The sequence below is a fragment of the Talpa occidentalis genome, unplaced genomic scaffold (assembly GCF_014898055.3).
Source record: "Talpa occidentalis isolate TD23 unplaced genomic scaffold, MPIMG_talOcc4v2.1 talOcc4.4, whole genome shotgun sequence".
Classification (NCBI taxonomy): domain Eukaryota; kingdom Metazoa; phylum Chordata; class Mammalia; order Eulipotyphla; family Talpidae; genus Talpa; species Talpa occidentalis.
The window spans coordinates 86120420-86144459 of NW_023604295.1; the positions used below are offsets into that span (position 1 = coordinate 86120420).

General features: G+C 38.7%; 1 protein-coding gene across 2 annotated transcripts in view; it reads left to right on the forward strand.

Moving 5' to 3' along the window:
• The first annotated feature begins 15877 nt into the window (after window positions 1-15877).
• The window catches only part of CLRN1 (clarin 1), a 62939-nt gene continuing 54776 nt past the window's right edge, over window positions 15878-24040 (forward strand). Inside the window, exon 1 of one of the 2 annotated variants that reach the window (XM_037524639.2) lies at window positions 15878-16172. In XM_037524639.2, coding sequence (XP_037380536.1) covers window positions 15920-16172 — 253 coding nt within the window. In that variant the 5' untranslated portion in view covers window positions 15878-15919. Of the gene's footprint in view, window positions 16177-24040 lie in introns of both variants that reach the window. The other variant, XM_037524641.1, reaches the window with a different exon arrangement.

Genomic DNA, 24040 nt, shown 5'->3' on the forward strand with positions numbered 1-24040 from the left:
CAAGTGTCCCAATAGTGAATAAAGATTCTAGTGATAAAAGTTTTTAGACACATGAAGGTGGCTACTTAAATGAAATTTAAATTGTCATGATTCACTCTACTGTCATTGAAGCCTAATTCATCGCAGGCAAATGAATTCGTCTACACCTATATGGCTCTATACTAATAGTCTCAGATAATGACCCAATACTTTATTATTATTATTATTATTTTAAAAACATTTATTTATTTATTTATTTATTTATTTATTTATTTATTTATTCAAGCACTGGGTAGTCAGAAGCACGGGAGGGTGAGAGAATTCACCAGAGCCAGAGTGGGGAACAGAACAGGCAGACCGATGAAATACACTGCTGAGGGGAGCAGCGGGCAGCAGGAGCCATGTGGGACCTTCGCCGGGTGGCCGGGGATGGAATCGGCGCTGCAGAAGCTGCGGGCAGCTTCCCAGCCCAGGGCTCAACCGCTGCGCCATAGGGGAGGCCCCCAATACTTTATTAACCATTACAGAATACAGCAATTCACAGTAGGCCTCATAATTTACCCTTCCTCTATACAGAAAAGTACAGAGTGCTCTCAAAAACCTCAAGGACATCATCGCCATCATTAGTTGTTTATTCAACACTGGTTATATGTTCTGAATGCTAGGCATTGTTCTAAAAACTTTATATACATTAGCTCATCTAATTCTCACTGATACTCACAAGGTAGCCACATTATGAATCTCATACTGCAGTTGTGGAAATGAAAGTGCAGAAAAGCTAAGTAATTTGTTTAAAGAGACACAACCACTAGCTGAAGCAAACTATGGAGCAAAAATCTATGCAAGGCACCAGGGTAAGACTGAGCGAGGAGTAACAAACTGATAGCTCTTGAAATTGTAAATTGAAAGTTATTGTCTTAACATTATAGAATTTGGGAGTGTTCAGCAACCAATTAAATGAAAGAAAAATGAGATCCAATCTGAATGTCAGAAATGACCACAAACTTGGCATCCCCAGTGCTCTTTGTAACTGTTCATTCACTTGCTTACTCATTCATTCCTTTATTCAGCATAAACATTCCCTAGAAAATCTTCATTTGCTGGATCATGGAAAATGCTGGGGATGCCAATTAATAATTAAAAATTAAAATGTAAAAATATAAACATGTAAGCAAAATAAACACTTTGCCTTAAAGAAAAATTGTGTTGGGGAAAAGATGTTAAATCTTTACCATAAAATCTGACAATGCCCTTATCAGTCACTTAGAAAGGAGCCTGGAGGTACCAAGAAAACTTCACAGAGATGAAAGAACAGGAGTTTTCAAAAAAAGGCAAAGCAGGGAAGGGCATTCAGTAAGGAGAAGAAATTGCACAGAAGAAATTGCACAGGGAGACGGTGGGTGTGAGTCAGTGGGGGAAGTGTCAGGGGCCTGACTGCAGGAGGTGAGACAGAGAAGGTAGGCAGACAAGTCATGAGAAGCTCATTTTTGGAGTAATAGGTATTCTTGGTCAGATTTGCAAATGGAAACAAATGAAAAATTTCAGGTGGGGATAGCAGTTAGAGCTGAGTGGACATGCTGGGTGGGGAATTTTAAGTCCTGGAAGTGATGGGCCTCCCTGGTGGCGCAGCGGTTTAACGCTGGGTTGCGAAGATCCCTGCAGCCTCTGCAGTGCCGGTTCAATCCCCGGCTGCTTCCTGGCCACCGGAGGAGGGTCCCACATGGCGCGCGGACCTCTCCTGCCGCCCCTGCTCCCCTCAGCAGTGTACTTCGGTCCTTCTGCCTGCTCTGCTCCCCGCTCTGGCTCTGGTGCATTCTCTCACCCTCCCCGTGCTTCTGACTGTACCCAGTGCTTGAATAAATAAATAAATAAACAAATAAACAAATAAATAAATAAATAAATCTTAAAAAAAAAAAAAATCCGGGAAGTGACCAGGTCTTTGCTCTTGGGTTACAGTGGGATGGGGGTGCCTCTGAAAAGCTAGGAGGAAAATGAAAGAAGTTCTAAGGAGTCAGGTTCAGAGGTTATTGCGTTAGTCAAATGAAAGTTCATGAGCACTCTGCCAGGCAAGGCTGCTGTGATGGGGAGCTGGACTTCATTTAAGAGACAGGAAAGGAGTAAACTCAGAGCTTGGCCATTGTCATGTGGGGATTATGAAAGAAAAGGCATCTGCCTCCCTGTTTCTGAGCTGGGGGATGGAGTGGATGGTAAAGTCTACCTCCACTTTTTGCAGTAATACATGCAGATGGTAATCAATTTAGTACAAGAAGTGGATGAAGTTAACAAGTGATAGTTCCCTTTTCCTTTTCCTCCTTCACCACCAGTATCATTTCCGAAGGCGTAGACCCTGATAATATTTTGGTCTATTAATCAGATGTTTTTCTATAGTCATGCTGATCACAAATTTTTAAGCACTAAGAACAACTCTGCTGCATTCGTATTTTGTTAGATTGTTGAAGTTTCTACTTTGTCAAACATATGTATCACAATGTTGGGTAGAATTTCAGGAAGGAGGGTAGTTTCAGCAAGTATACTTCTTGCAGGACCTTATCTCTGAGTTCATATCGACTTATGTCATACATTCATGCCTTGTTACAGTGTCACCATGCATTAGCCCATAAGATTGCTATACAATGCTCAAGTGTAATGCACTAGAAATTAAATTGATAAGGCTTTATTAATAAATTTCCTCTAAAATAGGCATATTTACACTTCAAATTAAACATAACATATATTCCCTTTAATATTCAATGCTTTGGAAATACTAATGTGATTGTACATCAGCTTTCAGCTGGAGAATTAGATATGGAAAAATTGCTCAATCCTGTGACCTGGATAATATTGCTCCTACAAATTAAAAATAAGGCAAATGTCATATGGATATGAAGAGATGTCTTTGATGGCATATGAAATATGAAACTGAATGAGAGCATACACACACACACAATATAAAAAGTCACTCAAGTTGGCAGAGCAAAAAGGAATCTTCTTTATGCAATAAAAATAAATCATACTACACACACTGAATTGTGTACATTCCAATGGAAATTCACTTATTGGGAATTACTATCAAGGACTAACATGAAATAAATTAGCTCTTTTAAGAAATCTAAATCTTTCTAAAGTTGTGTTTAAGAGAGACTCTATATCAAAATGTAAGATGGGTAACTATACTAGGACATTGGGCAAGAAAAAAATTCAGTCCAACTTGTCAAAAATTTCAGTTTTATGTTTAATATTTTTAACTTGATGTAAAAATAGAGACTATTTCATATGCAGTTTGTGTTAATTCTTGGTTCATTGGTTTTCTTAACCTTAATATTTTAACTGCTTTCAGTGAGGTATCATCCCAGTACAGAAAGTAATTGTAATAGGAATAATAACTATTATAAAGAATAGCTAACATTTTTGAGCATTAATTATGTGCCAGGTACTGTTTCAAGATGTTTATATTATTATTCCATTTCATCCTCACAATCCATTATTCTCCCCCATTTTCAACATTCCTTACTTCTAGTTTGGGCATTTTAGACTCAAGGACTGCTTAACCAGGATATTGCTTGGGGATAGCAAAACATTCAGTGGTTTCAAAAACATTTGTCCAGAGAAGCCTTGTCCAAATCAGATATTTGAAGCTGCTTGATGATTGAGAGTAAATTGCCCAGGTTGGTTACAATCTAAGGTATAACTCAAGCTGTTGGTGCCACCCCTTCGACAGAGAGCCCACACTCTTGCACATCTTGGACTAGTGGTTGCCAAGATGGGGTGTCTAATGTGGATGCAGAGAACTGTTTTTAAATCTAGAATTAAGGAGAGGTGTGCTCATCCTAGGAAGTTCTAAAGGGTGGGTGTGGATATATGCACGGACAAGGGCACATGCTTCATCAGTGAGATCCAACTCCACACAGAATTACTAAAAGTTGAATTTGTTGCTGTCAAAATAATCAGATAGAACAAACAACTGAAAGAATTATATATATATGTATATATATATATATATATTCCCATTAGAATGTTCAATAGGACTTCTTGTTAAATGAGAAAAAGTCAGCTCCTCCCTGGTGGTCAGGGATTAAAGTCTCAGTGCTATCAAGCTATCACCAGTCACTGCAGTGTGAGTTTGTGAGTTCAATCCCCAGCCAGGGAACTGACCCACATAGCATATCTCTCATGTCTCATCCACTGCTCCCCTTAGCAGTGTATTTCAGTCAATCTGCCTGTTGTGCTCCACACTCTATCCCTGGTGAATCATCTCAACCCCTGCACCTCTGCCCTACACCCCAGTTCTTATATGCATAAATAAGTAAAAAATAAACCTTAAAAAATTAAAAAACAAATGAGAAAAAGTCAGATGTAGAATAGTGTACATGATATATTAACATTTGTTTAGAAAGAAGTTGTTAGAGGAAGGATGCATTTATACCTATGTTAACTAAAATGATTGAAAATTATAATAGGCAAGTTTCACAAGAAATAACCTTAGGGGTAAAAACCCAGGAGAATAAAGATCAGGGATAGGAGATTTGGTTTTCACTCTATATCTTTTTATCATTTTAAAATTTTCTAAGTCATGTATGTTAATTTCTATTTCAAATAGAGTAATAGATGACCAGAAGGGTGGATGGATGGAGACATCTATAGTGAAAGAGTTCCTGGACCCAATTCCAATGTGATTGTATGTGAAGGCTTCTCCATACCAACAGGCAATTCTTGTACATCAGCAGGGTGTCTGAGAATTCAACTCAATTCTATTTAACTCTGACACCTACTGGAGATAGCATCAGATTTCACAATGAAGGGTTCAGTCCTGTAAGTTGGACCTCCATTTCAGATGTGAGTTGCAAGCCCAGGCTGTTACCTGTGCTTCTGACTGATGGGCTACAAATTGGAGGTTCCTACAACCTCCTCTTTAGACTTTAGAGAGCAAGTCCAGACTGTTCACCTGGGCTTTTCACCAACTGGGTATAAATCAGAGGTTCTCATGACCCCCCCCCCCTCAGGTTTGATTAACTCACTAAAGTGGCTCACAGGTCAGAGAAACATTTTACTTACTAGATTACCAATTTATTATAAAAGGTTATAGTTTGAAATACCCAGATGGAAGAGGTGCCTAGGACTAGGTAAGGGGAGAGGGTGAGGCATTTCCAGATCCTCTTTAGGTATACCACTCTCCTCAATTCTCCACAGCCACCAGCCTGGAATAGCGCTCAACATGGTTGTTTGGGACTTTTATGGTGGTGTCATTACACACACACAGTAATTAAATTATTGGATACTGGGACTGATGCATCATTCAGGTCTCTCCCCTCCCCAGAGGTCAATGGGCAGGACTGAAAGTTCCAAATCTCTAACCACAAGGTCAACACAACTGGGACCAGCCCCATTCTCAGGTCAACTAAAATCAGCTCATTAACATAACCAAAGACACCTTGATCTCTCTCAACACTTAGGAAATTGCAAGGGTTTTAGGAGCTGTGAAGCAGGATATGTATTTTCATATAAATCACAATATCAGCCAGTAAGCAGGATCTCATCATTTCCCCTTTTATAGTCGTCCTTTCTTCTCCACCTTGCCCTATGCCCTTGAGTATAAAATACACATTACTAGAAGTCAGGAATTGTTAGATGTTGAAAATAAGGATATATTTGGGAGGTGGAGCTGGAAGAATAAGTCGATACATTGAAAGAATCTATGGGTTTTTTAACTTGTACTGAGCAGGGCCAGGGATGCCACTAATAAGGTGGGAAAGATCAGGATTGGGAAGGGAGAATGAAGAGTTCTGTTTCAGTTTTGTTAAACGAGTCACCCAATTGCTATCATTTTATGGTTAATCTGTCAGAGTTCTGGGGAAGACTTAGCTCATATTCTTATTTTTGGAACTCCTTGTTCCCCTTTCTTTTTAGACCCCATAATACAAGGAAACTGACAAATCAAGTAACTGGATTTTTTTCTTCTCTCTGTTTCTATGAAAAAAAAAAAAAAAAGACATGACAATAAACCAAAATGGATTTATCTATGAAAGAACTTCTAGGGCATAAAAGGGTCAATATAAGTTTAGCCTAATTCTCCAAACCACCTAAACACTCTAATCTACCTGAAAACAAAAGCTGATGGTCCAAGTGGCCAGGGTGGTGATTCCTGGACTCTGCAGGTTATTAGTCTTCTGAATCATTACACAAAGATTGACTTATTGGAACATTAGGTTAGTATTAGGTAGACAATGGCTTACATATAATATCCCCTCAGCAGAACCCCAGAAATACTTCATGGTGATAACTGAATCCAGCAATTTTTCACACATTTCAGGGGTGACTCCTTCAAGAATTCCAGATATGTGAGAGTTTTTATTTTATTTTATTTTTTTTATTTTTTAAATATTTATTTATTTATTTATACAAGCACTGGGTACAGTCAGAAGCACGGGAGGGTGAGAGAATTCACCAGAGCCAGAGTGGGGAACAGAACAGGCAGACTGACGAAATACACTGCTGAGGGGAGCAGCGGGCGCAGCAGGAGAGGTCTGTCATGCCATGGGACCCTCGCCTGCGGCCAAGGATCGAACCGGCGCTGCAGAGTCTGTGGGCAGCTTCACAACCCAGCGCTCAACCGCTGCTCCACTGGGGAGGCCCTATGTGAGAGTTTTTAAAATGTCCCATCACCTCCAAAGATACTAAAATGATCTTTCAGGTTATTTTCACCCTTGGTTATTTCCCTTAACTCATTGAAACCACCATCTGTGATGGGGGCTTTTCCCACTAAGTGTTTCTCACCTGTATCTGCACAGGAAGAGAAATGGTTAAGCGCTATGAGTCATATGAAATCTACTTTTGTGAAGCAGGGAAAAACAAAAACCAAAGAAGAAAGTTACTTACCCATGGTCACTGGGTAAGTTAGCACCAGGAGCAATAGTGAAAGCCAAATCTTCTGACTACATTACTTCTTCCAAAATACATTGAATATTTATTGCAGAACAAATTTTGAAAAAAGTATTTCTTCAATTGTAGTTCTTTTGGAAGCAGTGACCTTTGTATATAATAGTACATATTCTAACTTTGTTAAACAAATGATTGAATTGACTAGAATATCCTAGGTTTTCTATTCTAAGAAAGGTTAATGTTTAACTTCTTGTATAAAAAATACCTAGAGAACTATTGCTGAGTGGTAGCATTTCAAGATATTTTGTTTTCATTCTTTAGGTATAATTTACAGATCATAGAATTCTCCCTTTTAAGGTATAAGGTTCTAGAAATTTTGATAAATGTTTTCAGGCATGTAATCTTACCACATTTATGATTGACAAAGTTCCTCCTGCCCCTTAATAATCAATACCACCTCTCCACCTCCAGCCCCTGACAATCAATTTTTACTTTTTTGCTTCAATAGTTTTACTTTTTCCACATGTTGTATAGATGAAATCACACAATTGAGCTTGATGTTTTTCACTTGACCCCCCCCAAAAAAAAAATGAGATTATCCAATCCTCATAGTCGATTAGTGAGTCTGCCACCAGACCGCAGCCCAGATGTTGCCAGCAGTGGACCAGCAGCAGGGGTTTCCTATTCATGCAGCAGGACTCAGATTGACTCTTCCTATCCCCTTCTGTTCCTTTCATGAAGTTTATCCCAGAAAGTTCAGCAGCCCCAAACTCTTGTGGTTCCTCCAGGTTTGGAGAGTGGGACCCTGGATGTCTATCAGGGTCCAGGAAGGAAGGAAACCTTCACCCTTGATGAAGGTGGGACCAGACAAAACCAGCCTGACTGAAAGCTCCCACTGAATGAAGAGGTGTTGAGCACAGAGCCTGTGACGGACAAGCAGCTCTGATGCATGTGCTCACGCACCACATGTGGGGTTTATGGCAGTCATCAAACATCCTTTACGTAGGCCATTTTCACTTAGTGCATGGCACCAAGAACCCAATGGTAGGATGAAAAGAAATTAGAGTTTTCCAGGTACTTTGAGAAACAGGAGTTGGGTGTAAATTTGGTAGAAAATTGAGGAATTTGGGGAATAAAGGGCAATTCAAGGCCTTCTCTCTGGAAAAAGATTCTGCTTTCTTCTGTCTCTCTGCAGTCTGGCTTTCAATACCTTGACTTATATCTCTCAAAATCACTTGCAAATGTTTAGAAGACAAAATTTGATGAGTCCAGATATCTATTTCTAATTAAAATAAACTAGTAAGGGTGAATCTCATAGTGCAAACGTGACAGCCCTGTTTGTTCACTGCTGGCAATATCCATTCTGTGGGTGTTGCAGGAAGTTCTCAAAGAAAGAGTTTTGGGTGGGCAGATATACCAAAGGTATCTGCTACACCATAGCAGCACTTATAACAGTCATTTTACACTTTTGGCTCCTATGGAGCTCATTGTGTAGCTCATTGTCCTTTTATGTGAATGCTTGGTAATCCAGATTTTTATTTTATTTTATTTTATTAATTAATTAATTAATACAAGCCCTGGATACAGTCAGACGCACAGGAGGGTGAGAGAATTCACCAGAGCCAGAGCAGGGAACAGAATAGGCAGACCGCCAAAATACACTGCTGAGGGGAGCAGTGGGAGCAGTGGGAGCAGGCAAGAGAGGTCCGCGTGCCATGTGAGACCCTCACCGGTGGCCGGGAATCCAACCAGCGCTGCAGAGGCTGCCGGCAACTTCGCAGCCCAGCGCTCAACCGCTGCGCCACCAGGGGAGGCCCCAATCCAGATTTTTAAACCTGAAGCTATCTTTGGCTTTGGCTCCATCTTTATAAACTATTAAGATAATCTTGAATCTTCATTAGATCATATGTAGTTTTTAGTTATCTCTGTCCATAGTAGTTGAATAAAGCTGTACTTACAATGACAATAAAAGTTTGGGTGACATAATAGTCTACGTTTCATGCAAGTCACTAATAGAAATATTTGGGGGAATTAATCCAAATATTTCTCTAACAGAAGTCAACACTGTTTATTTCTGGAGATTACCCCAAGAGTCAACACTATTTATTTCTGGAGATCTGACAAGATGTAAATCCACCTAATTGTACTATTTTTCAATTCTTCATCACAAAATTATTTTAGGAGACTTTGTGATCTCTCCAACAATTAAGCTATCCTACTGCCTGCAACATCTTAAGAGAGGAATGGCAAGAAATCTAATAATTGCCTCAGTGTACCTAAAAGAAAGGAGTTGACACAAGATTAAAATACCTAGAATAGGGCTGAGATAGAGAAAGCCCCCATTTGTATTACATTTTTATTAATAGTACTACTATTATTTTGGTGCAAGTCATAAAGAAATTGTCAGTATGGTAGTTGCTAAGTGTCTCAAACCCACACCAAGAAACATACTTAATAATAATAATAATTGTTGGTGATGGCAGAATTAGGTTTATCATCTCAATACAGCTATCCAGGTGATAGCAATGAGGAACATTATTATTTCTTGATGCTAGGAATCTGGTTCATGTATTATTGTCAAACTGTGCCTCCCTTCTTAACTTTAGATTGCAGTTAACCCGCTTGCTTTTAATATCTCAGGCATTCTGCTGGGTTGAAGTTTAAGTATCAATATAGCCTTGGTCAGAGACACCAACAAGAACTGCAGAAAAAGCTACTGGACAGATACCTGGCACAATCTTGCTCCACTTCTGACTCACTCTCTGTCAAAGAAGCTTACACTTGCTTAAAATGTCCCCATAACCAGCTCTGAAAATCCTTGCACTGAATCCTCCCTTCCAATCCAGTTCCACTGTGGCTTCATCAGTATTTCGAGGGAACTTTGTTTTCTTTTTCTTCCCTTCCTTCAACTCTTTTAATTCTCCAGTTCAAGCAATTAGCTTTACAAATGTTAGCTGCAATCAAGGTCTAGCACACATGGTAATTTCTCCCTTAATAAATCAATCAATTTTTTTTCTGTGGAGTGTGTGTGGTTTTTTTTTTCCCCCTTACAGTCATTAGAGAATTACAGTGCTACTGAGGATCACCAGCAACTTGAATTAGTCAAGGAACATCAATCAAACTTGCCAGATTTTGCTTTAAAGATGAGAAAAATGGGATAGATTCTGAAAGATCTCGTCTTTGAATAGGAAGCTTAATAAATTATTGTTGAATCTTAGAGAAACCTTGGAGAAAAATGATGTATTTGGAAGAAAATCAAAATCAGTGTTGCTAGTGACACAATCTAGAAACTGTCTAGAAATTAGACACAATCTAGAAACTGTAATTAAGTATCTAAATAATCTATCAATTAATAATTGGAATAATCAGCCATATAGAGTCTCTAGGCAATGTGATATTCTGTAAAAGTAACCAAATTAGTTATAAGCAAGGAAAAAAATAATCTAGCAGATTGACAAATTTTAATTCCATAACTCACAAAAATGTATCTTAGTTAAAAGAAAACTAAAGAATCCATGCTCATCACTGTGTTTCTCAGAGCTGACTTGTATATGTGGGGGGCTCTCAGGGAGCAGAGGGTGGGGAGTACTGACAGAGTTACTTGATCCCACCCATTCCAGCTTAGAGGCAGCTTGATTTTATCCCTTACCCCACCTAAGAGTTCAGTTGAGGAAATGGTTTCTCTTGTTAAAAATAATTTGAGAATGGCCTGTTATAGCTGAGACCATTCTTTTCATAGGTGAGTAAAATGAATGCCAGAGAAATTAGGAAATTCTTAGTGATGAACTGGGGTTACATCTTTCTGCCATTGTTCTTTCCACATCTTGGGGAGCAAATCACATGAGAATTCCCATGCCATTGGATTTGAGTCTTATTATTATTTTATAATTTTTTCTCTTGTTTTTGAATGGGAAAAAAAATAAAGTCAAACTAGTATGACAACAGGAATAAATGTTACATTGAAAGTAAAAACAGTCTTCAGTCACACTCCTTTCTCTGTATTCTTTCTTGCCATCCCTAAGAATTATCTTCATCCAGTCCTAAAGTGGTCCTGCGGGAAGATGGAAAGGTCTCTTTCCATTTTCCTATGTCACCAAATATATTGCTATTACGATTGAGAGAAGTAAAGATTTCAGTAGGATACTTGGTGAAAACCTGCTGACATTAATGACTCAAATTCTCACAGAGACTGCAAGGAAAATGGTGTCATCACTGTCATTCAAGACATTTAAGATGAAATTTCAAAAGAAGGCTGTCAGGCATAATGACTGCCAGGTTCTATTATATCATTCTCAGAGGGTGGATCACACACACTCCCTGTGGGTGGTTGGTATTAAAGTTTGAAAGGCACCTGCACAGAGAGTAGGTGAGGTGGGTGTAGGAGCCAAGAGGGAGCTGTCTCAGAACCTGGAGACATCATCATTGTCATTCACATGGTGACTTGGGCTAAAACTATTATCCATGGCTGGTCTTTAATTTTGGATATGCTGAAACTTGACCTCATTAGGACATATTGACACAATCATGCTCTTCGTGCTGCCCAAAATTCAGGAAGCTTGAGCTATCTGTGGTAGTGCCAATTTATTAATTTATTGGAGAATATTTCTCTAGTGACCAGGACACTCATGACCATGTGCATTCAAGTACCTACTAGCCTGCAAAGCCTAGTTAGTAATCAGAAGGCTGCTGAGTGGGAATGAATGGTGGAAGAACTCTGGTTCCCAGCTGTGGCTTTACATTGCAATCACTGGGGGTGCTTTCACACCAAAACCATTCTCTAAAATCAAATCTGAAACTCAAGGATGAGGACCTAGAGCAGTATGTTGTTGTTGTTGTTGTTTTTTTTTTTTTTAGAGAGATATTTATTTATTTATGCATTCAAGAGCTGGGGTACAGACCAGAGGTGTGAGGGGTGAGAGGATTCACCAGAGACAGAGCAGGGAACAGAACAGGCAGATTATTTAAGTACACTGCTGAGGGGAGCAGCAGGCGAGACAGGAGAGGTCTGCTGTGCCAGGTGGGTTGCTCCCTGGCTGGCCGGGATTGAACTCATGCTGCAGAGGTTGTGGGCAACTTCATAGGCTGTGTTTTAACTGCTTGCGCCACCAGGGAGGCCCTAGAGCAGTATGTTTTGAATCTCATATGATTCCAGTGAGCAGGCAAGTCTGAAAACCACTGGGTTAGGGCAAAGAGAAATCCAGGCCATAGCTAGGCATCAGGCCTTGTCCTTTCTACACAGGGATGCAGACCTTGTATGTCATAGGCCAGTGGGTGTGGTTTTGTTTTTTCAAACTGAAACAGATATGGTTTGACAGATTTTTAATGTGTCAAGAAAGGACATTAAATTTTCAGCTACCATTATTTTATCAGAGAGGAAAATTTAACAACAAAAACTAGGAAGGGCAAAATTTCAGAATAAAAGTTTAACTCACTCACTTGTACTCATTTCTCTTATGTTTCTATACATCAGGGACTCTTCACTATAGATTGGTACAAACTTAAGAATGGGTATGATTCATCTATAGACAGGATTTTTCTTCTTGGATAAATTGAAATATACTTGGCTGGGTGTAAGGGCAGGAATAGACACGGTGCAGGTTTTCTGATCCCATGCAGACAGGGTAAAGGAGGAGTCAGAGTCCTTAGTCCTTTTGCAGGTTTTTATTGGGGTTCAGTGGGTACGTGGCAGGCAGGGGTGCTGGGAGTCTGGCAGTCCTCCCAGCCCCCAGCAAATCTTCACTCTATCTGGGCTCTCTGGCGTTCTCTGCTTCTGCTTCGGGCTGCTTCTCTTTCGGCTTCTGCTGCTGCTTTCTTGGCTTCTGGCATCCCTGTGACGCGCCCTTAAAAAAATCACAGTCTTAGCCCAGGTGTACCCACTCCAGGTCCCCGCCATCAGGCATGCATTCAGGATCACAAGGTTCCCTCATCTATCCTGATGGCGGGAGGGCAGAAAAGCCTGATACCTTTTACCTTACCCTACACTGGGTTTTGGTTCATTAAACCACTGTCCATGCTAATTAGCCTTCTCTTTATATTTTCTGTAAAAATATTCACAACACTGATAAAGTATTAGGTAATTTCTGCTCCCACACTTGGAAATGTCCTGTCTCCTCCAATTATAGAACATATCAGTTTGTTTATCTTAGCTCTCCTCAGACATTTGAAACTAAAGTTTTTAGGGTGGGCATACATGTACTCCCAGATGACTATTTATTGGGGGCACTGGTGTCCACTTGCCTTACTAGCGCACTTGATGACAATCACTCTAAATGTAATGGAGAATTCAGTCAACCTGTGATGAGTTGTTAAATCTGTGTGTCAAATTACATGAAATAAAATATATATATATTGTTAACTTGATTTTGTGTAATCTTTGGAATATTGTATGTACCCCATTCTGTGGCCCTGGTCTATGCTGCCCCCCACCTCCCTTAAAGCGACTTTCACATTCTTGACTCAGTTCTGTATTAAACTATCTTTAACAGGATACTGCCTGGCCGCTAAGGGAGGGCAATTATGCCAAGAAGTTCAGGACTATACTTCGATTTCCTCTCAAAGCGCCATAACCTGAAACTCATTTATGATAACAATGGTGTGAAATAAATCTTCATTCATTAATTTATTCTAAACGTCTGTGCTTAAAAATGGATCCGGAGAATAGAAACTAGCATAAACATGTGCTTTTGATATCACAATTATCTTCTTCATCATCACTTTATATGGCAAATGTGTCAATTGATAAGATATTTTAGGTAAAGCACTAGCAAAGTACCAGACATACTAGTTCTTACTAAAAGTTAACTTTGTAGGTCGCAGTCTAGCACAGCAAGGTGGCATACAATGGAGAGACGGTGAAGACAGAAACACCATGATACACACACATCTGTCCTACATCTGCTTGTGGAAAGAGGAATCTGTTTGGAAATGCAGAATTGAAAAGTTGTCACTGAATTCTGAACGTTGGTTTTCAGATCTTGACAATTTAACTAAACACACTCTGATAGTTAACCTTACTCAGGTCTCTCTACTCAATCACCTCTGCTGGGCGTGTATGCTTTATTATCTGGGGTATGGTCCCGTGAAATTTCCACATCAATTCACCTGTGTAACATCACCATAGTGAACTGGATTGTCAATCCTCCTTTGTGCATTTCCCACCCCTGTTTTGATACAACTATTTCCTTCCCCTGAAGAATGTCTCTGGTTTATAGCTGTGGATTTTGACTCCCCCCCCCTTTTATACATTTTTATATAGTCCACGTGTTTTTAGTGCAGAATGTAATGCTCTACTGAGGATTTTCTTTTGCTTTTACTTAATTATAATTACTTTTTTTCCCCTGATCCCTTATTTGGATCCTCTACATTCCTCCTATAAGTGAAACCATCCGGTATTTCTCTTTCTCTTTCTGGTTTGTTTCACTGAGCATGATCCCTTCCAGCTCCATCGATGTTCCTGTGAATGACATGAGTTTATCTTTTTTGATTGTTGAGTAATATTCCATGGTGTATATGTACCACATCTTCTTGATCCAGTCATCTATTTTTGGGCATTTGGGTTGTTTCTATAGCTTACCTATAGGGGTGCAGGTATCCTTTTGAATTAACATTTTTGAGTCCTTTGGGTAGATACCTAGAAGTGGAATTGCTGGATCATATGGAAGCTCCATTTTTAGCAGTTTGAGGAACCTCCATACATCTCTCTATAGTGGTTGGACCAATTGCATTTCTACCAGGCAGTGTAGGAGAGTTCCTTTTTCTCCACATCCTCGCCAACATTTGTTATTGCTAGTTTTTTTAATACGTGCCATTCTCACTGGTGTAAAGTGGTATCTCATTGTGGTTTTGATTTGCATTTCCCTGATTACAAGTGATGTTGAACATTTTTTCATATGCCTGATGGCAATTTGTATTTCCTCTTTGAAAAAGTGTCAAGGAGAAGTGGCCAAGGAGCTACCCACATGGCCAGCAGACCTCTCCTGGCTCACCCACTGCTCCCCTCAGCAGTATATTTCAGTCAGTCTGCCTGTTCTGTTTCCCGCTCTGTCTCTGGTGAATCTGCTCACCTCTGGCCTGTGCCCCAGTTCTTGTATACCTCTGCCCATTTTTTGACTGGGTTATTTACTTTGTTTTTGTTGAGTCTCATCAGCTCTTTGTAGATTTTTATGATCAGTCCTTTATCATTAGTATTGTGCGCAAACATTTTCTCAAAATCAGTAGGGTGTCTGTTTTGGCACTTCCTATCCACAAAATTATTTTCAATACCATATCCTGCTACAATTAACATTTTTAAAAAAATGAATTGATTACCAATAGTTATACATACATTCTTCTTACTTCTGCCAAAGCTCCTCCCTGACTATACCAACCAAACAAATAAATAAATAAATAAATAAATACACTTCAATTAATGAATATCTCATGAAAACAAATTGGCATAAGAAGTAAGTTACCTTCAAAATTCTTTGAAAGTTTTATATTCTTTATAAAATGCTAGATGGTATTTCTTTTTGGAAATAATATCCATGTATCTTTCTTCGTTCTTCTATAAATCAGTTTTTCTTATTTTTAAAATATAAAATCAATGAAATGAAAAATAAAAGAAAAGACAATCTCAAAGAGCTGAAAATTTACCATAGAAACCAAGCCTCTTTCTGAAAGTTTCAACTCACCCAATCAAACAAAAGGTTGAGGAAAGGGGTGGTATTGATCAAGTTACATGTAGGACTCCTCTGTTACCTTAGACCTTTGTTACTAAGTAACACAGAGGAGATACTCAAAGGCAGCTTGAAGAATTTTAGTTCACAGAATCTTAGTTCAAAGATTTCAAATTAGGGAGAAGAAACGGAATACGGAATAGCTCAGTAAGTGTGGTGAAGAAGCCTGAAGCCTGGTATATGACTGACGTTTGACCTGGCAGAACCTCTGTCCATATGGTAAAGTAGCCTTTTCAGTGGGATCTGTCTATTCAGTTTCTATAATAAATGCAGCCAAACGGGAAGTCACTTCTCATCGCTCACAAAGGTCTTGGTATTGAACCTCACCCGCATAAAGGCCATTTCTCAACATGCCAAACCAACAGAAGAAAATAATTTTTTGCACGGCCGGGGTGCTAAGTTTCTTGTGCGCCCTCGGAGTTGTGACAGCTCTAGGGACGCCGCTGTGGATTAAAGCCACCTTCCTGTGCAAAACAGGGGCTCTGCTCGTCAATGCTTCAGGGCAGGAACTGGACAAGTTCATGGGTGAGATGCAGTACGGGCTTTTCCACGGAGAGGGCATAAGGCATTGCGGCTTAGGAGCGAGGCCCTTTCGCTTCTCTTGTAAGTAACAATTGCGTTTGAATTATTTAATATGGTAGGCACACTTCCAAGTCTGCAGGGAATTATTTTTAAGAGCCTTGCCCTTTTTATTGCAAGGCTTTCTAAATAGGTGTGAACTATTTAAAACAGCTAGGAGTAATTTTTTCCTTCATGATAGTAATTTCTTCCTAGTTTTTATTATTTTTCTAGCTTTACTATTTCATCATGGCTATTTTTATTATAGCATATAATTATTGAGTTGCTGTGTAATTGAATTTTGGAAAAGATATGCAATTAAAATTCTTCTTAAACAGTAAAACTTATATGAGAAAATGTGGGGTCTTTTTACAAGTGGGGGACTGGGAGAAATAGGGAATCTGTAAGAGATGCTCATAATGTGTCTTGTTCTTTAAAAAAGTCAGAATGTCCTTAAGCAACCTAAATTATCTTTCTACCTTTGTTTGGTTTCCTGTGACTTTGTTTCCTGCATCTTCCCTGCAATTCCTGCTAGGAACTTTTTTGCTAATAAATAGTCTGTTTTTTGTATGGTAACCAATTTGGAATCTCAAGGCTATAGAAATTTAGAATGATGTACTCTGCCAACTAGAAAAAAAATAAATGCCTCTTTAGTTTATAAAATTTGCAAACTGATTGATCTTCATGTGGAGAACATGAGGCAGATTTTCCTATCATGGTTTTTGTGAAATGGAAGTGTTGTCCACAGTATTTACAAACTGTTTATCTTGAGAGAATTTAAAAAAATTACCATGTGAATAGGTAACTCATTAAATGAAAATTAATTAGAAGTCATTTATTATATCTCTCACAACACACATTCAGAAATTATGATTATTTCAAAAGGGTTGACTTAGAACAATCTTATGAAGACACAGCCAGTAAATTACTGCATAAATCACTCTTCAGGAAAGGAGGTTACCAATTGAAGCATTTAAAATGAATTATTATTTTGCCTGAGTATTTCTTTTCTCTACTATAGGTAAAGGCCAAATTAATTGAATTTATTATTAACATATGCAGTGTTAATTAAAATTCATTACTGGCCTATTTATATTTCTGCAACAATCCTTATATCTTCTTAGCAGTCATTGGACACCAACCTTCAACTCACACAGGTTAAGTGATATGAATTTTCATAGGATTCCAGAAAATTCCTAAGAATTAGTATTCATCATTTCAAGAAATTATCATCAACTACAGTTTATGAAGTGAATACAGACTTTCTCTGAATGAAGTTAATTTATTAAGGTTATGAGGATGTTGGAGTTGTTTAGCTTTTCTTGGGGGGGGATTGGAGAACAAAGCAGACTGTGACATGATCTGCAACTGTATTAAAAAGAAAAAAGGAAAAAGACTAGTGAAAATATTTAACCATGAGTCATTGGCAAATAGAGAGTGAGTAAAGCTTTATACAAATGAATTTAGACAAAAGCAAGGTGCTTAGAGTGAATTTTCTAGAGTCTTTGCATTTTGACAGTGAAAGGGAGATGAACTTTACTCAGGCCATAGGATATGTTTCCAGATGATAACCTATATTCTGAACACTTTCTGCACACTAAGCACTGCACGTGTTTTGTCTCTTAATCCTCACATGGCCACACTCCTCTGTGAGCATGTCTGTGAAAGTCTGGATAATTTTCTATGCTGTGTGCTGTGCTGGCACTGTCTGTGATGTTGTCCTAGTCAGACAACATGTTCCTCCTTTACTTTCTGTGAGGATTCACAGAGCCAGTGAGGGTTAAACAGCTTCATTTGTCTCCCCAACCTACTCTGAATATTTTCCCCAGTCTAGACATGTTAAAACACTATTTCAATAAGACCTAGCAAAGTATACCTACAATATAACTTTTCTTTGCTTTAGCATTAAAGTATTCCAATGAAACATGAAAATTGGGGAAGTTATAGAATAAATAGATCAAATTCTTTCTAAAAGAGCATAATGCTCATTAAAAAAACACACCGTTTTCAGTATTAGAAATTCTTAATCAATGACCCATGTGGCATTTGTGCCCTCTTAAGTTTACATTTACATTGCAATATTAGCTTCATGGGCTACAGCTTCCCTTCCAAAATGACATCATCCCATCAGTGAAGATACATTAACACTTTCATAAAGAAGGGGAGTCCCCCAGTAGTCTTCCTTATAGAGAAGTATGGCTCTATGAATATCAAAGAAGCAGAGCCTGGCCCTGCCTCCTTAATAATGGCTTCTTTCAAGCAAGAGCTATCACCTCCAAGAGCTATCACCTTGCAGAGTCCAGGGTAGATAATTCTTTTGTTTCTTCCAGAACCTAACTCTTATCTCAGAACTACCTTTCCTTCTTTTCCCTTTAGAAAGTTATTAAGCAAACATTTGGATTTGCAGAAACTTACCAGTTTAGAAGGAATGGAAAAGTTAACTCATGAAAGTATCAATCACTTTTGTTACTAGTTTTGTTCATGTTGTTACATTGTCAATTAATATGAATTTATATTTCAATTCCATTGGATTGCTAAATGATAACTCACTTACCAACATTTTCAATTAGATCAGTTTTGCCCAACAGAAATATAATGCAAGCCATAAATTCAAGTCACACGTATACTATTCAATGTGCTAGTGGCCATAGAGAAAAAGCAGTCATTAGAAACAATACATTATTCCTTTTGGTGTGATGTCTTTGAAATCTACTATTTTACTCTAATACCACATCTCCATCCAGACTAACCACATTTTAAGTGCTCACTAGCCATTTCAATGTGACTAATAGCTATCAGGCTGGACAGTGCAAATTTAGATAGAGATTTTGTCTGAATACACTGGACATTGACAGTGTCCATATTCTAAGTAAATTTTTGCTTAGTTCTGCTCTACATGCTCATATGTGTTATTTTTATGTGCAATGTATGTGTTACTTTTAAAACCCAGAAAGATGGTATAGCGTGAGGATGAACGAAGGACTAGAAAAACAGGCAATGTTGTCATGCTTGTTCCTGTTAAATGTTCCCTATTGACCACTCTGTCTCTTAATTATGACAAAAATCTTCCTTGCAGCATGCACAGTTATGCTGGGAAAACTTCTGCCTCATTTACTTTGGCTGATTCTCATCCATTTATGGGTCAGCGGTTCATTTTTAGAGGTCACTAGCATTCATACCCAGCACACAATTTCATTCATAATGAGGGGCTGTTTTACTTTCAACAGAACTGGTGGACTTAATTTTTCCTGATATGTCACCTGTAAAATTTTAATGATGATGTTTAAACTCTCAATGTAGCTATCAAGCCAAAAACTGACAGTTTTGAGCTCAGGAAAACTGTATGTGTGTATGTGTGTGTGGTTTTTATTTTGGTAATTTAAAACACTGGAAAGCATCATCAAAATATGATACCCAAGAATCATATGGTTATCAATCACTCTTAGATATGCTGATCTAGTCATTGCCAAGACAGTTCAAAGAGCTGTTAAAAACATATGGAATATTTTTGAAATATGAAAAATAAGAATAAAATTTAACCAATCATGTAACACTGATTGCAACTTTAGTCATATTTTTAAAAGTATTTTAATTCAGACCTTATTTTTGAAAATTTGTGAAGAGCTTCATAGAGATTTAACTTACTTCATATTTTAGAAAAACAGTTTCTTTACCATATGAACATATGATCCAGTTTGCAGAAGAGATGTTGAAACAACTTTGTGAGCAAGAAGATATCTTATCAAACATATTTTGGGGTAGGGGCCTCCCTGGTGGCGCAGCGGTTGAGCACTGGGCTGCAAAGCTGCCCTCAGCCTCTGCTGCGCCAGTTGGATCCCCAGCCCCCTATGAGGGGTCCCACATGGCGCGCAGACCTCTCCTGCAGCACCCGCTGCTCGCCTCAGCAGTGTGTTTCGTCAATCTGCCTGTTCTGTTCTCTGCTCTGGCTCTGGTGAATTCTCTCACCCTCCCGCGCTTCTGACTATACCCAGTGCTTGTATAAATAAATAAATAAATCTTAAAAAAAAAGAGACTGTCTTTAAAAACAAACAAACAAACATATTTGGGGTAGAATAGTTGGCACTTAGGGTTTCTAAGACCATCACTGAGAGTTGGCACTCTATTTCCCTGGCCTCCTGTTAGGGTGACTTCTGTCTCTTGCTGATCCTACCTGCCCCAGGTGATCTACTGGTCAACATCTTATACCTTCTGCAGCAGTCCTACCACTGCCCACCCACATACTGGTCCTAACTTCTTGCCATTATCAATTTATGAAATTAGATTCAGGGAAAAAGTTTTTCAGTTTTTGTTTTTCAGTGATGACAAAGGAAGAGTTTTTAGGGAAAAAAATGGAGAAAGGAAAAATTGGAGGGAAAATGGAGCCCATCACTATCTTTTTATCTTCATCCTTTGCTGCTCTCTCATTAATACTATCTTAATTATTTGAGTGTTTATGGCTGTTTTGCTCTTTGGAGTCCACTAACTCATCTCCCTAGAATTCCTAAGCATGCCATTCTTCATTTTCTCCTTCTTTAACCTTCACTTTTCTATGCAAAAATAAAAGGTTATGAAAGGCAAAGAAAGAAGCATTCATTTGGATAATGAAATTTGTTTGAGTCCTGAAAAGTGGTACATATTTCAGTATACTTTACTTTAAAAATGATGACCTTTTTGATGACCCAACAGTAAAGGCATCCAAAACTTACCACTTCTAGTGATTATGGCCAAGCTCTATCAGTGGAGGCTTCAAGCACTGAGGTTAGATGGGTCATGCAATTTTAAAAACTGGAAGAACCTTTTCTAGAACAGCCAGCTTGACACTATTACAAAAGTCATAGTGTGTGTGAACTGGGAGAGATTACCTAGTTTCACTTCCCATTACATAGATGCAAGAACTGAAAAAAAAAAAAAAAATCAATAAAGTCATGTGATTTCCTCAAAGTCAAATTCCCAGTGAGTGGCAGAAACTTCCTTAAACCCAGACTGTTTAATCTCAATAGTGAAAATTCACTAAATATTTATGAATACCTCTTTTTTTTATAATTATTATTTTTTTTGGAAAGATTTATTTATTTGTTTGTTTGTTTGTTTATACATACAAGCACTGGGTACAGTCAGAAGCACGGGAGGGTGAGAGAATTCACCAGAGCCAGAGTGGGGATCAGAGCAGGCAGAAGGACCGAAGTACACTGCTGAGGGGAGCAGCGGATGGCAGGAGAGGTCTGCGCGCCATGTGGGAGCCTCCTCCGGTGGCCGGGGAGCAGCCAGGGATTGAACCGGGGCTGCAGAGGCTGCGGGCAGCTTCGCAACCCAGCGTTCAACCGCTGCGCCACCGGGGAGGCCCTATAAATACCTCTTTGTGACAGGCACAGGTAGTCCTGGTTTGAGTGAGCATACTGGGAGGGGTAGCCCACAGCCCCTGACTTCTTGGGTTCAGTATCTTGTAGAGAAATATACATTCTCAAATACCTTCAATACAGTGTGATTTGAAATAATAGAGTGCATATCCAGCTCTGGGAAAAACAGAGGAGGAAACAATCTTTGGCCAAGAGAAGTTGAAGATTTTCCCTTCAAACCAGTGCTTCTTTTATCCTATATTTTACTTTCGTCCATGGGAGGAAAACAATATTGTTGGATTGTTTCAGTGGGTAAGACCAGACAACTGGGCCTTGAACCAAAAACCAGGGGACCCATGCACGCTAGGTAACATGGGGCAAATGACTTTCCTTCCTCTTCCACCAGGAGGTCTCCCCAGGTGTTCTCCTTAGGTCTCCCTCCCACACTTCCTCCGCGGGAAGGAGGAGAGACAGCCAGTGTTATTAGAGGGAGGTATATCAAGGACCTCTGCAGCTTTGCCATCGGTGGGCAGTGGTAGGACTGGTAGGAAGTGGTAGGACTGCTGCAGAAGGTATAAGATGTTGACCAGTAGATCACCTGGGGCAGGTGATCTACCCCAAAATATGTTTGAAGTTGAACCAGTATGTTCAATGCACCAAAGATATTCTTTACCTGAAGGAGGAACTTAAACAATAATTATCCTTGAGTTGGTGAGAAATATGGGAAAAATGCTTCCGAGGAAAGGAACTCCTGGTTTTCCTTGCCTAGTCCAAGAAAAGAACAACTACTTGTTTTATCCTTATCAGAAAAACAATCCAAAAAAATCAGCCATGTATGACAATTATAATTTTGAATGTATGCATGTATTCCAACCCCCCCCCCACACAAACACACACACATACCTTCCCTTTAACCTCCACCCTAATAGCCAGTAATGCCACTGACCTGGACTGACCTGAGAGATGAGGGACTAGTGGAGCTGTTTCTTTTTTAAAAATAAATTAATTAATTTTTAATTATTTCATATATTTTTTACATAATTTTTCATTTTTGTAAAATGTATGCATTTTCATCTTGGTTATAGTCCCTGTAAAATTCCCACCACCCATTCACCCATGAACTATCACCATGGTCCTTTGTGCCCTTCCCATCCTTGTTCTGATCCTGCTCCTTTCTCCCCTCTGTAGTATATCTCTGATTAATAGTTGCCTGTTGATTTTGATTTTTACTTTATTATAATTAGTTTTTTTCCCCTGATCCCTTATTTGGATCCTCTACATTCCTGCTATAAGTGAGACCATATGGTATTTTTCTTTTTCTTTCTGGCTTATTTCACTGAGCATGATCCCTTCCAGCTTCATCCATATTGCTGCAAATGGCATGAGTTTATCTCTTTTGATTGCAGTGGAGCAAAGAAAGTTTGTTCAATAAATGGTGCTAGGAAAACTGTGTTGCTACATGCAAAGCAATGAAGCTTGACCACTACCTCATACCATGCACAAAAACCAACTCAAAATGGATTAAAGAACTAGGCATAAGACCTGAAACCATAAAATATATAGAAGAAAATATAGGCAAAACACTGCATGACATACACCTTAGAAACATCTTTAAAGACACATCACCCAAAGCAGTGATAGTGAAGGAAAGGATAAACAGCTGGGACTACATCAAATTAAAGAGCTTCTGTACAGCAAAAGAGGGATAAACCAAAACAAAGAGACAACCCACTGATTGGGAGAAAATTTTTGCACACAATACTAATGATCAAAAATCTACAAAGAGCTGATGAGACTCTACAAAAACAAAGTAAATAACCCGTCAAAAAATGGGCAGAAGAGCTAAAAAGAAACTTCTCCAAAGAGGAAATGCAAATGGCCAATAGGCATGTGAAAAAATGTTCAGCATCTTTTGTAAACAGGGAAATGCAGTTCAACACCTCAATGAGATACCATCTTACACCAGTGAGAATGATACATATTAAAAAAAACTAATGGAGCTGTTTCTGACTTTCCATGGTTAGCAGGTCCTAAATAGGACTTCTGGAACTTAAAATGTGTGAACTTAACCTGTTGGAGGATGATTTCAAAATCGTTTTTACAGTTTGCTGTTCTGTCTTATCTTTTTGACTCATCTTCCCCAGGGACTTTGAGACAACCCAGAAGAGAAAACACTTATTTCAGTTGCCCATTATTTGGTTGCCCCATAGATATTAAGCATTTTACATATTTTTTCTTCAGCCCTTACATGGAAGTTGTAATGATTCTATTCCTCTTGAATAATTGTGCACATGTGGTTACGTGGTTTAGGATCCTTGCCAATGAAATTCTCATGGTATGATCTTCAAAATTAGTTTGATTACAACAATGATTTCCCCACGGCCCGACAAAAATGACAGACTCTTACCTGAGGTGATATAATTTCAAAAAAAAAAAGGGGGGGCTCAACAAAAATGGAAAATCAGGTACATATCATTTGATTCATTTCAAAAAACTGGTATTTTATTAAAAGCCAATGGAATAGAATAGAGCATAAATTAAAATCTCATAAAAATGAAACTGAAATAAAAGCTTGTA